The sequence below is a fragment of the Bubalus kerabau genome, chromosome 19 (genome assembly GCF_029407905.1).
Source record: "Bubalus kerabau isolate K-KA32 ecotype Philippines breed swamp buffalo chromosome 19, PCC_UOA_SB_1v2, whole genome shotgun sequence".
In the NCBI taxonomy this organism is placed as follows: Eukaryota; Metazoa; Chordata; class Mammalia; order Artiodactyla; family Bovidae; genus Bubalus; species Bubalus kerabau.
The window spans coordinates 69,934,955-69,949,121 of record NC_073642.1 but is presented as its reverse complement, the minus strand read 5'-3'; the positions used below and the strand labels follow the sequence as shown (position 1 = coordinate 69,949,121).

General features: G+C 54.0%; 1 protein-coding gene across 1 annotated transcript in view; it reads left to right on the top strand.

Annotated features, from left to right (window-relative positions):
- Window positions 1-14,167, top strand: part of AHNAK2 (AHNAK nucleoprotein 2) — a 42,743-nt gene that overhangs the window by 8,147 nt on the left and 20,429 nt on the right. Inside the window, exons 2-6 of the mRNA XM_055555911.1 lie at window positions 8,936-8,994; window positions 9,122-9,220; window positions 9,787-9,870; window positions 12,684-12,834; window positions 13,889-14,073. Of these exons, the coding sequence (XP_055411886.1) occupies window positions 8,936-8,994; window positions 9,122-9,220; window positions 9,787-9,870; window positions 12,684-12,834; window positions 13,889-14,073 (578 nt within the window). The remainder of the gene's footprint in view (window positions 1-8,935; window positions 8,995-9,121; window positions 9,221-9,786; window positions 9,871-12,683; window positions 12,835-13,888; window positions 14,074-14,167) is intronic.

Here is a 14,167-nt window from a genome sequence, read left to right as displayed (position 1 = left end):
CTGCCCCTCCTAGCCCTTGAGACCCCGCCGCACCCTCAGGCTGGGCGGGACTTGCCGTCCCTTCCTCTACCCACCTACTCCCGGCTCTAGCATTTATTATGCACCTACTGCATGCCAGTGTTGGTGAGAATGTTCCAGGAACCAGGGACCAGGCAGTGGCCAGAGATGATGACAAGGTGGCCAAGCTGGACGGTGAGATGGCAGAGGAAGCTGCATATGAAAAGGGCAGAGGTCGGGAGAGAGGGCTGGTCTGGAGCCCAGCTCCAAAGGTCCGGGGAGGGCACTGGTGTTGGTGGGCCAGGCAGACAGCCAGGCTGGAGAGGGTGACCTGGAAGCTGGAGGCAGCCGGGGCTGCGGTGGAGGTGGCTGTGGGCCGGGGGTACCGAGGGCTTCCTGCAAGCAGAGCCGAAGCCCAGGCTGCCATCCTGGGCAGCAGACCTCTCTTGAGAAATTCCGGGGAGGCAGGGCGGGCCCTCAACTGCCTGTGGGCTTTGCTTCAGAAAGTCTGGCAGTCTCATGACAAGTCAGCTGCGCTCAGCCCTTTCCTCCTGACGTTCCAGGGTGGGGTGAGGTGGGGTGTCCCAGGCGCCCCTGTAGGCACTGGGCTCCCAGCCCGAGGGCAGCGTCCCCTGTGGAGGGAGCCTGGGCCAGCCAGGGGCTCACCTGGGGCTGTGCACGTTGTCCACACACACACCCGACATGGGTCTGAAGACCCCATGAACACACGCCCCCAGGCTTGTGAACACACACCCCCCCCCAGGGGTGGACACTCAGGCCACTATCGAAGGCCCTGCTGCTGTCGCTCTCCTTCCCCTTGCACTGACAGTCCCCGGCCCTACCGCTGTCCGAGTAAACTCGCCCCTCACCTGGCCCACCTGGAGGCTGGAGCTGGGCTCCTGGGGCGGTCAGTCAGGTGCACACCTGGGTTCTGTCCATGCAAACCTGCTGCGCCCACGAGTGGCCCTACGCTGGGCCCCCTAAGAACTGCCCCCTGGCTGGGGCTGGCGGGAGAGTCCCCAGGTCAGTCCGGGGCCCCAAGGACAAGGTGAGTGTGGGGAAGTCATCCAAGTGAATGCCCCCTTTCTGCAGCTGTCCCTCAGCCAGCATCGGGCTGCTCCTTGGCTCTGCCCGCTCCACAGACGCTTCCTGGAGGCCCCACCCCAGAGGATTACCATTCTTGGAAGTGAAGCTTTTCTGATGATGTGTTGCCCACCCCCTACCCCCCAAGTCCCCCAGTAGGTAGCGCTTGAGGCCGTGGACTAGTTAGGGTGCGTATGTAGCCCAACCCGGGTGCTGGGGCCACGGCCGGGCCTGAGCCCTGGGGAGGAGGGGACAGGCATTGGGCGAGGCAGCAGGTGCCAGCAGCCAGACCGGCTGGGCCTGGCTCAGCGAGTCACCTCCACATCCTCCTCTGCAAAGTGGGCTTTGGTGACCTTATGTTATCAGTCATTATTCCAGGCGACTGCTGGGTCTGGGCTCTCTGCCGGGTCAGGCCGGCTGCCGGGACTCCTCGCGTGCACTCAGGGTGCAGGGGGCCCACAGGACACAGGGACTGGCAGGACAGAGCTTGGGGCTACAAGGAAGCCTCCTCTCCCCTCCGTGGGGGCAGGTCCAAGGCTGGCAGGGCTGCTGGCCACTTGGCCCTGGGGCAGGCAGGATTTCCTCCTTCCTGTTTGTGCGTCTCTGGGTTGGGCTCCAGCCAGCCTGGGGTTCTGCCTTAAGGGGTGCACAGGGACCCAGAACTTACAGCCCTGCACCTTCCCACCCGCCTGACCTTGGGCTTGGCCTCTGCTTTCCTCCCTGTGCCTCCACTTTTGGTTCCTACCTTAGGTATAGGGCTCTGGCACCCGGGGTGGGGGGTGGGGCGGATGGGGGTGGGGGTTATTGTGAGGGCGGGACTAGGCCAGCTGGGACCTCAGCAGCAGGAGCGGCGCTGGTCCAGTCCAAGCTGGGCAGGCTGAGCCTCCCTTCCCCCAGGTTCCCAGACCCTCAGGTTCTCCCCCCGCCCCCCTGCCCCGCTCCAGCCTTTCCCTTCAGCCTCCAGTCTCCCCGGGAGCAGGTCCGGGGGTACAGCTTCTCGGGGCCTGGGGGATCCCCGCCTGACTTTGGGGCCGTACACCGCAGCGCCCAGCCCAAGGCCCGGCTGCACACCGCCTGGGGTCCCTCGCCTCCCGTAGCCGCGATCCGGGTCTGGGCGGGCCGCCTCCCGCGCCCCCAGGGACACGCCTGCCAGCCCGGCGCGGAGGGCGGTCCCGGCCTTGTTTTGCTGTGACTCAGAGAAGGTTGCGGGCTGGGGGCGGCCGGGCTGCCTTCCTGGGCGGGTCCGCGCAGCTCCCCGCCCCTCGGCCGGTGCCCTAGCCCGGAGCGCGGGGCACAGGGAGCGGGAGGCCACCCCGTACGGGCCAGGCCGGGGACCCGGGGCCGGGGCGCGGCCACCCTTGGCCTTCCCCCGCCACATCCGGTCCCGGGGCGGACCCAGCGCGCCCACTTTGGGGATGGGCAGGACGGGAAGGGAGACTGCGGCCGGAAGGTGCGGGGTCCGCTGCCCTCGCTCTTGGCTTCCGCAGGGCAGCGGGCTCGGCGGGGAGCAGACCTGGGTCTCCTCTTCCCGCGGGCGGCCCGGAATCCCCCGGGACTGGCTCCCACCTCCCCGCCGCGCCCCGACGTCTGCATCGCTCTGGTTCTCCGTGGGCATAGTAGCTCTCTAACATCCGGGGAAGTCAAGGCTCAGAGTGGGACGGGCTTGCTCGGGTCACGCGGGCAAGTTGGCCAGAGAGGAAACGCCACAGCCGCACTCCCCCCAGGCCTGGGCGTCCCCCGCAGGCTCCACGGGGACAGGGAGGCGCTGGGGACCAGCCCGTGGGACAGGGGTCCCCGCCTGCCCCAAGCCCTGCTGGCGGGGGTCGGTGGGAACTCCGCGGTTGGCAGGTGTCGCCTGCTCACCTGCAGTGCCGTGCTCCACCAGGGAGGCTTCTCTGAGCCCGGCTGGAGTCTGTAAGATCCAGAGCACTTCTCCTGGAATCTTGAGTACAATTCAGGGGGTGCTGGGCCTACACAGGCTCCGGTAGACCGGTTTTAAGGAGGGGTTTTGATCGCTGAATCATCACGGGACTGTTTGCATAGCCGGTTCCCCTGAGCGATGCTGGCCCCGTGTCTCTGGGAGTATGTCCAAGTCCTCTGCATTTTCAAGTTTGCTGCTGCTGCTACTGCCGGTAGCATGTCCAAGTTTATTGGCACACAGTTTATAATTTCCTCATTTCCATGTTATGTAGAATTGAAACATTTTTGGGGGGAAGGTACAAGTCATGGGCGTGTAGCTAAATGCCTTCTCCCAAGGGGGACACGGTGGCATAGCAGCACCCCAAGCCCTTCCTGAGGCCTCTCCCCAGCTGCTCTGCCCCTCCCAGAGGAACCATCCCTAGTGCCTGGCAGTTGTAAGTTTTACATTCAGCTCTGTGATTCATTTTGACTTAATTTTTCCACATGCTACGAAGTAAGCGTCCAGGTTCCCCCCGCAAATGCATATCCACTTGTCCGAGCACTGCTGTTGAAAAGACTATTAATTTTCTGTTGGAATATTTTGGCTGCTTTGTCAAAAATCAGTTGATCTTACAAAGCGTGAGACTACTGTAGACTTTCCATTCTTTTCCTTTGATATTTGTGTTTATATCCTACTGACTTGGTTCTGTTGGGGGTCAGAGTAAATACCTAGCTGACTGTAAATGGTTTAAATTTTTTTTAATGTATTGAGATATTTAAACGGGCCGGCGCTTGGTCCATCTCAGTGAAGAGGAATGCGTGCCCTGCTCCCGCCAGGTGGCGTGATCTCCAGGGGCTACTGTGGCCTGTTGGGTGACGCGTGGGCCAGTTCTCTTCTTCCCTATTTTGTTTCGGAAGGTTATCGAGCACTCAGCGGAGTGTTAGAGTCTCTGTCTTCAATGTGAATTTGTTTATTTCTCCTTTCAGTTTTTCTGCTTTTCAGTGTTTTTTGCCTCTGTTATTAGGTGTATACAGATGTAGATTTTTTTTTTTGATGAATTGTGCCCTTTCTTATTATTATGAAATGATTAGTTGTAAAAATGATTATTATTTTGAAATGATGAGATACTTCTGTCTGCTTGCCTTGTGGCCCTAGTGGTAAAGAGCCTGCAGGAGACACTGATCCCTGCGCTGGGAAGACCCCCTGCAGAAGGGAATGCTAACTCACCTCAGTGTTCTTGGCTGGAGGATGCCCCATGGATAGAGACGCCTGTCAGGCTACAGTCCCCGGGGTCTCAAAGAGCCAGAAACAACTGCGTGACTGAGCCTGCGTGCTGCACACCCCATGTTCTCTTGTCTTCTCCATTTAAGGGCTTCCCTGGTGGCTCAGCTGGTAAACAATCCGCCTGCAATGCGGGAGACCCTGGGTTGATTCCTGGTCAGGAAGATCCGCTGGAGAAGGGATAGGCTACCCACTCCAGTATAGTTGGGCTTCCCTCATGGCCCAGCTGGTAAAGAATCTGCCTGCAATGCGGGAAACCTGGGTTGATTCCTGGTCAGGAAGATCCGCTGGAGAAGGGATAGGCTACCCACTCCAGTATAGTTGGGCTTCCCTCATGGCCCAGCTGGTAAAGAATTTGCCTGCAATGCGGGAAACCTGGGTTGAATCCCTGGGTTTGGAAGACCTCCTGGAGAAGGGAAAGGCTACCCACTCCAGTATTCTGGCCTGGAGAATTCCACGGACTGTATAGTCCACGGGGTGGCAAAGGGTCAGGCACGACTGAGTGACTTTCACTTCACTTCTTTTTATTTATCGTCCATTTTGCCTAGATAGCATGTAATCAGGGTTGGTTTTTAAATTTCATCTGACAATCTCTACCTTTTTGATTGGAATTTTAAATCCTTTTATATTTAATATATTGTCAATACGGGCGGCTTAAATCCTACCATCTTGCTAGTTGCTTCCTAATTTTATTCAATCCATCCTTTGTTCCTCTTCCTCTCATTCCTTACCATGTTTCAGAGTTACTTAAATATATATACACAGCTTCCCAGGGGGCAGTAGTGGTAAAGAACCACCTGCCAATGCAGGCGAGACGTAAGAGACATGCGTTTGATCCCTGTGTCAGGAAGATCCCCTGGAGGAGGGCACAGCAATCCACTCTAGAATTCTTGCCTGGAGAATCTCATGGACAGAGGAGCCTGGTAGGCTGCAGTCCATAGGGTTTCACAGAGTCAGACAGGACTGAAGCAACTTGGCATGCACACACATACACATGTATATAATTGCTTAATAACATATATTGCATATAAAAGTAGAAAGTTCATATTTATAAGTTGATATGTATTTATACATTAAATGTATATAATTATATACTAGACAAATATTAATGTAAATTATACACATACGTGTATAATTATATTAATGTAATTAATGTAAATTATATACATTATACATATAATTATACATATAATTTGTATATATCCAAATTATATGCATTCTTGTATATACAAATTATTCTATATGTATATATACAATAATACACTCATATGCATTGTATATATACATATATGTATATTTTATTATTTTGTCATTTATATTAATGTATATTTTACAAACATACATTTTTAGTATTGTATTTTATTTCTGCTGTTGGCTTGTTAGCTACACATCTTTTTCATCTTGACGGCTGCTTCATGGTTTACACCACGTATTTCTTATTATCACAGTGTCTTCCGGTCACGAGCACTCGCTCTTGTGTGATGAGAGCTTTACAGGAGCTCCCGTCAGCCCAGCGCCTCCCCTCATGGTGTATTTCTTATTATCACAGTGTCTTCCAGTCACGAGCACTCGCTCTTGTGTGATGAGAGCTTTACAGGAGCTCCCGTCAGCCCAGCCCCTCCCCTCATGGTGTACTTGTCATGTGCGTTGCTCCTACAGATGCTGGATTCTCTGTTTTACTTTGTTTATGCAGTTGCTTGCCTTTTCCTTTTACAGGCCTGCTCAGGTGTGATCTGCACACCATGAGCCTCACCCCCTGTAAATGCACGACTCAGTCGCTTCAGTAACTCTACAGAGCTGACCAGCCAGCACCCTGTCCGGTTCTAGAACATTCCCAGCACCCCCAGTTCTCGGGACCCTGTTTGTAGCCCGAGCCTACTCCCACTGGTAGTCCCTAGCAGTTACTTAATTCTGCTAAAATATAGAAACTGATCCAACATATATCCTTCCCCTTCTTTTTTGCTCTTATTGCCGCATATATTACATCTATATGTATTATAATCCCAACAATATGACTGTATGATTACCACCTTTTATGGGATGTTGCCAGATTATGGCCTGTGCATGGAATCCATCACACTGCTTGTTTTGAAGGTGGAGTTTTGTTGGGTCACAGTCGTGCTCATTCATTTGCATGTTGTCTGCACCACTGCTGAGTGACAACCATGGAGCTGCAAGGAAGACCACACGGTCTGCAAAGCCTGAAATACGTGCTGTCTGACCTGTCACGAGAGAACTTGGCAAACCCCTGCTTTATATGATCATATCTTTTAAAGCAGTTAAAAGATGGAATGAGGTATATTTATAGATATCTCATTGGAAAGATATGTTTGCTGCGTCTTTTATATTTGCCCACATGGTGACCCTTTTCTGCATTCTTCATTTCTTTCTGTAGAAACGGGCTAGTATCTAATACCAGTTCCTTTAGCATTTCTTCTAGGAAGACTGGCAGTGAATTCTCTTTGTCTTTGTTGTTTTGCAGATGTCTTTGTTTTGCCTTTATGTTCGAAGGGTACTTTACTAGATATACAATTCGTGTTTGAGCACATTTCTCTTTTAGCAGTTTGTGTCTATTGTTCCGCTTGTTCCCGGCTTCCACGGTCTTGGGTAGTAATTGCACTGTTGCGCCGTTAAATATGACGGGCCGCGTTTCCTTGTTGCTTTCAAAACTGTCTCTTTCTTGTGAACATTCTGATGTGATTCTCTAGGTCTGGGTCCCTTTGTGTTTATCCTGCTTGGCTTTGTTGAGCTTCTGAGATCTGTAGATTGTTTTCAGCCATTATTCTCTCAAAAATTTTTTTCTGCCTCTCTCTTTTCCCTTCTGAGACTTCAGCTACACATAATTGGCATTCTCAATGTCATCCCATGGGTCTCTGAGGCTCTGTTCATTTTCCTTCAATCCTTTCCCCCTTGTTATTCACACTGGTTTTTGTTGCTCAGTTGCTATGTCCAGCACCTTGTGACCCCACGGGCAGCAGTGCCCCAGCTTTGCAGGCTGTGTGATCCTCCTCGCAGCTCCGTGGCTGCAGCACAACGGTGGTTGTGGACAGCATGTAAATGGATGAGCAAACTGTGACCCAACAGAACTTCACCTTCAAAACAAGCAACAGGACAGATTTAGTGCACAGGCCATGATCCGTCCTCCACTGTTTCTCAGAGTTTGTTCAAAATCATGTCCACTGAATCATTGATACTATCTAACCACCTTATCCTCTGTCGTCCCCTTCTCCTTTTTGTCTTCAGTCTTTCCCAGCACCAGGGTCTTTTCCAATGAGTTGGCTCTTCGCATCAGGTGGCCAAAGTATTGGAGTTTCAGCCTTGGCATTAATCCTTCCAATGAATATTCAGGGTTGATTTTCTTTAGGGTGGTCTGGTTTGATCTCTTTACTGTCCAAGGGACTCTTAACAGCCTTCTCCTGCATCACAATTTGAAAGCATCAATCCCTTGTACTCAGCCTTCTTTATGGTCCAACTCTCACATCTGTAAATGACTACTGGAAAAACCATAGCTTTGACTGTACGGACCTTTGTCAGCAAAGTGATGTCTCTGCTTTTCAATACACTATTTAGGGTTGTCATAGTTCTTCTTTCAAGGAGCAAGCATCTTTTATTTCATGGATGTGGTCACCGTCTCCAGTGATTTTGAAGCCCAAGAAAATAAAATTTGTCACTGCTTGCACTTTTTCCCCTTTTATTTGCCATGAAGTGATGGTACCAGATGCCATGACCTTAGTCTTTTTAACGTTGAGTTTTAAGCCAGTTTGACTCTCCGCTTTCACCCATATCATGAGCTTCTTTAGTTCTTCTTCCCTTTCTGCCGTTAGAGCGGTTAAATTGACTAATTTCTATTAATATACAAGTGTTTTTGTTGTGGTTGTTTTTTCTGACTGCACCACAGAGCTTGCAGGATCTTAGTTCCCTGACCAGGGATTGAACCTGGGCCCTAGCAGGGGAAGTGCTGAGTCCTGATCACTGGACCACCAGGGGATTCCCCTGATCTACCAGTTTTTCACTTCCTCTATCATCTCAGCTCTGCTATGGAGTGTCTCCAGTAAATTTTCAACTCCAGAATTTCCAATTAAAAAAAAAATTCTGTTTCTTTATGACGTTCTTCATCAAGCCATGGTCATCATATTTTTCGTTAATTCTTCAAACATGTTCTGCTTTACTTTTTTGAACAAATGTATGAATCTTGCTTTGGAGTCTGTGCCAAATGCAACATCTGTGGACATTCAAAGACAGGTTCCATGAACCGTTTTTCTTCCTCACCAAAGATCATGCTTTCTCGTTTCACTGCATGTCATGTACTTTTGTGTTGGATACTGGACGTCATACTTTCCGTATTATAGTAACTCTGGATTCTGATTCCTTGTCAGGACTGTAATTACTGTTTTGTTTGTGTGTGTGTTTAGTAACTTGCTTGGACCAAATCTGCGAAGTTTACCTACTCGATCCGTGCACCTCCATCCTGGTTCACTGCTTTCAGACCCAGTCTCGCTGCCTCCCCAGCTCAGTGACTGTGGGTCCTCCCCTGACCTTTGCTTGTGCTCCCAGACCCAGTGTCCAGGGCTACCCCACCTGTGTGTCCACAGCCTCTCCTGGGCCCCTGCCCCCAGCTCCACCATCCGCTCCACCCGCCGGCGAGGCTGCGCTGACTCAGCCCTCCCTTTGCAGTGTCCGGTCGGCAGCTGCAGCCTGGAGAGCCAGATGCAGAACCTGAGGAGGAGCGCTCGGTAAGTGAGGTCCGGGAGGGTGCGCGCGCTCCCGCCCGCTCCCCCCACCCCCCCACCCCCGGTCCCTTCCTGGACTTGAGCAGAGCCGAGTGGCTGAGGGTAGCCTGAGCTTCTCTCCTCCCACCAGGTGACTGCAGAGCCGGGGCCCGAGCTCATCCGTCCCCGGCCACAGGGCTCCTCGCCTGTCTACGAGTGCGTGACTGAGGGTGCCGGCTTCAGACTCCCGGTAAGCCCCCTAGGCAGACCCACACAGGCCGAGGGAGGGCTCAGCTGGGAGAGGCACAGGTGGCCACACCGCCTCTGAATCGCCCTGCGTGGACAGCTGTGTCTGCTCAGCCATCTCCTCTGCCCTTGCCCTGGGGCCCTCCCTTCAGCCGGCCAAGACACGGTAGAGATGGCACACATGTGTGCAGGTGGGGAAGAGATCTCATGCCCCCGTGTGCGATGGGGCACAGGACATGTGCACACACACGGCTCTCTGGCGAGGAGACACAGAGAGGGTCTTTGTAGCCACCTCTGGAGACGACTGTGTTAAGCCAGCAATGGTGGGCTCCCTAAAAGGACTCGCTCTGGCGCTGCTTCTTCTCTGTCCCCTCTACCTGTGGACGTGGGGGCTGGGCCCCCTGGGAAGCGTCAAGGCCCAGAGCTGCCTTCCCCCGGAGGAGCCTGGCTCCGCTTGCACACAGCTGCACCCTGCAGGTTCTGGGCAGGTTCGGGCATCTGGGCCCCCCGAGGGCCTCCTGTCCCCTGGGCTGGGGCAGGTCGGTCACCCGCTGTTTGTTGCTGCTGCAGGAAGACACGCCGAGGAGGCGGAGGTCCTGGTGGAAGCGGGACTCAGGGGACTCGCGGACGCCTTCCAGGATGAGCCACCTGGAGGTGGGCATACGGCGAGTGGACGATGGGGTGGGCATGGGCCAGCACCTGACAGGGGCTCCAGCCAGGGAATCCAGGGCCAGAGTGAGATGTCGAGAAGCAGGAAAGCTGGCAGGGTGCCCTCGTGCTTTGGGGAAGGGTGTGCCACCTCCTTCATCAGGCCAGGGGCGGGGCTCTGGAACGCTTGTCCAGGCCTCCCAAAACTCAGGAGGAAGGGTCCAGACCACTGACCAGGTGGACCCAGGTGCCCAGACCTCAGTGTTCCCACCTGTGCAGTGGGTCTGGCCACGGCTTGTTGCATCCAAGACCACAGGAGGAGCTGGGTTCTCTGGGCTCCTGGGGAGCCAGGCAAACCACTGCCTGGCAGCCTGTTCTGTCACTGACAGTGCCTTCCCCAAGGCCAGCAATTCCAGGGCTCTCCCAGCCCCTGAGGATCCGTCATGTCTGAGCTCAGGCCCGTCATGCCGTTCTTGGCATTCTCCCAGGCATTGTACAGGAGGTGGTGATCAAAACCATCCCCAAAAAAGAAACGCAAAAAGGCAAAATGGTTGTCTGAGGAGGTCTTACAAATAGCTGAGAAAAGAAGAGAAGCTAAAAGCAAAGGAGAAAAGGAAAGATATACCCATCTGAATGCAGAATTCTAAGAATAGCAAGGAGAGATAAGAAAGCCTTTTTAAGCGAACAATGCAAAAAAATAGATGAAAGCAATAGAATGGGAAAGACTAGAGATCTTTTCAAGAAAATTAGAGATACTAAGGGAACATTTCATGCCAAGATGGGCTCAATGAAGGACGAAAACAGTATGGACCTAACAGACGCAGAGGATATTAAGAAGAGGTGGCAAGAATACACAGAAGAACTGTACAAAAAAGATCTTAAAGATCCAGATCATGACTGTGGTGTGATCACTCACCTGGAGCCAGACATCCTGGAGTGTGAAGTCAAGTGGGCCTTAGGAAGCATCACTATGAGCAAACTAGTGGAGGTGATGGTATTCCAGTTGAGTTATTTCAAATCCTGAAAGATGATGCTGCACTCAGTATGCCAGCAAATTCGGAAAACTCGGCACTGGCCACAGTAGTAGAAAAGGTCAGTTTTCATTTCAGTCCCAAACAAAGGCAATGCCAAAGAATGCTCAAACTACCCACACAATTGCACTCTTCTCACACGCTCGCAAAGTAATGCTCAAAGTTGTCCAAGCCAGGCTTCAACAGTATATGAACTGAGAAATTCCAGATGTTCAAGCTGGATTTAGAAAAGGCAGAGGAACCAGAGTTCAAATTGTCAACATCCGCTGGATCATCGAAAAAGCAAGAGAGTTCCAGAAAACTATCTCCTTCTGCTTTATTGACTATGCCAAAGCCTTTAACCACGTGGATCACAACAAACTGTGGAAAATTTTTAAAGAGATGGGAATACCAGACCATCTTATGTGCCTTCTGAGAAACCTGTATGCAGGTCAAGAAGCAACAGTTAGAACCAGGCATGGAATTATGAACTGGTTTCAAATTGGGAAAGGAGTACATCAAGGCTGTATATTGTCGCCCTGCTTATTTAACTTATATGCAGAGTACATCATGCGAAATGCCGGGCTGGATGAAGCACAAGTTGGAATCTAGACTGTAGGGAGAAATATCGATAACCTCAGATATGAAAATGATGCCGCCCTAATGACAGAAAGCGAAGAAGAACTGAAGAGCCTCTTGATGAAAGTGAAAGAGAAGTGAAAAAGCTGGCTTAAAACCCAACGTTCTAAAAACAAAGACCATGGCATCCAGTCCCATCACTTCATGACAAATAGATGGGGAAATAATGGAAACAGTGAGAAATTTTATTTTGGGGGGCTCTAAAATCACTGCAGATGGTGACTGCAGCTGTGAAATTAAAAGACGCTTGCTCCTTGGAAGAAAAGCTGTGACCAACCTAGACAGCACATTAAAGAGCAGAGACATTACTTTGCCGACAAAGTCTGTATAGTCAAAGCTATGGTTTTTCCAATAGTCATGTATGGATGTGTGAGCTGGACAATAAAAAAGGCTGACCACTGAAGAACTGATGCCTTTGGACTGTGCCGCTGGAGAAGACTCTTGAGAGTCCCTTGGACTCGAGGAGATCAAACCAGTCCATCCTAAAGGAAATCAGTCCTGAATATTCACTGGAAGGACTGAGGCTGAAGCTGAAACTCTAATAATTTGGGCAGCTGATGTGAAGAACTGACTCATTAGAAAAGACCCTGATGCTGGAAGCCATAAAAGGCAGGAGAAGAAAGGGACGACAGAGGATGATCTGGTTGGATGGCATCACCGACTCGATGGACGTGGGTTTGAGCAAGCTCTGGGAGATGGTGAAGGACAGGGAGGCCTGGCATGCTGCAGTCCATGGAGTCGCAGAGTCGAACACGACTGAGCGATTGAACAGCAACAACAAATGGCCCTCCTTGGTCTGAGCGCCAGCTGAGTATCACCTTGTAAGTGATCGGTACTGGCAATGAGGGTGATGATGAACCGGGAGCCCCTGGAGAAAGGCTTGGCCATGTGCGGGCGAAGCCTCTTCCTCTGCTCAGCAAGCCCTGCTGGGCCTGGACGGCGGGGGCAGGGTGCTCCTGAGCCCTGGCAAGCAGGGACAGGGACCAGGGGAGGCTGCTGTCAGCAGAGGTGGCAGCCGCCGGCCTCCCCCAGAGCCGGACACTGTGGCCCGGGTGTGCTCTGGGGTCGCAGAGGGCTCTGGGGTCCCCGGGCTTCAGGGGAGGCAGCCCCTAGCACCTACCCCTGTGGTGGGAGAGGCTCATGCTCACCAAGGCCCTGCTGTGCTTTCAGTCCACGCAGGACGGGACAGAAGTGACACTCAAGACAGAGGTGGAGGCTGGAGCCAGCGGCTACAGTGTCACGGGCGGTGGGGACCAGGGCATCTTTGTCAAGCAAGTGCTGAAGGACTCGTCAGCTGCCAAGCTCTTCAGCCTGAGAGAAGGTGCCACGGGCCCGTCCCCAGTTCCCCACGGTCTCATCGGGGGAGGGGGACGGGCCCCAGTGGATGCAGGCTGGCCCCTGGGAGTGTCCCCACAGTCCCATTGGGGAAGGGGCCCCAGTGGATGCAAGGTGGCCCCTTGGAGTGCCCCACGGTCCCATTGGGGGAGGGGCCCCAGTGGACACAGGGTTGCCCCTGGGAGTGTCCCTTTGGTCCCATTGGGGGAGGGGGACGGGCCCCATTGGACGCAGGGTGACCCCTGGGGGTGTCCTCACGGTCCCATCAGGAGACAGGGACTGGCCCCAGTGGACGCAGGGTGGCCCCTGGGAGTGTCCCCACGGTCCCATTGGGGGAGGGGCCCCAGTGGACACAGGGTGACCCCTGGGGGTGTCCCCATGGTCCCATTGGGGGAGGGGCCCCAGTGGACGCAGGGTGGCCCCTGGGAGTGGCCCCATGGTCCCATCGGGGGACAGGCCCCAGTGGACACAGGGTGACCCCTGGGGGTGTCCCCATGGTCCCATTGGGGGAGGGGCCCCAGTGGATGCAGGGTGGCCCCTGGGAGTGCCCCCATGGTCCCATTGGGGGACGGGCCCCAGTGGATGCAGGGTGACCCCGGGGGGTGTCCCCATGGTCCCATTGGAGGAGGGGCCCCAATGGACTCAGGGTGGCCCCTGGGAGTGCCCCATGGTCCCATTAGGGGACGGGCCCCATTGGACGCAGGGTGACCCCTGGGGGTGTCCCCACAGTTCCATTAGGAGACGGGGACAGGCCCCAGTGGATGCAGGGTGGCCCCTGGGAGTGTCCCCATGTCCCCACGGTCCCATCGGGGGACGGGCCCCAGTGGACGCAGGGTGGCCCCTGGAGACCTCTCAGCCATGTCAAGGCTGGGGCCACTCTCTCTGCTGAGCTCTCTGCCTGAAAATGAGGGGCTCCTATCCACTGGGGGCTTAGTAAACGGAAGGGGCGGCAGCCTTCGACTCACACCCCTGTGGGCCCCTCCTGTGAGGCCCTGGGGGGCGGGGGCACTAAAGCACCAGGCCACTCTGTCTTTGTCCAGGGGATCAACTACTCAGCGCAACGATATTCTTCGACAACATTAAATATGAAGATGCTCTCAAAATCCTTCAGTACTCAGAGCCCTACAAGGTTCAGTTCAAAATCAGACGGAAGCTTCCTGCCGGAGTGGCCGAGGAGGCTGCGGCTGGCAGTGCCGAGCCCGGCCCGAGGGTCGGCGAGGAGCAGGTGAGCGCCCCGGCCCTCAGGGCTTGCCCCTGCTGGCTCCTCCCCACCCCTTCCAGTCCCAGGAGCCCATGGCCTCTGCCTCCCTGTTTGGGGC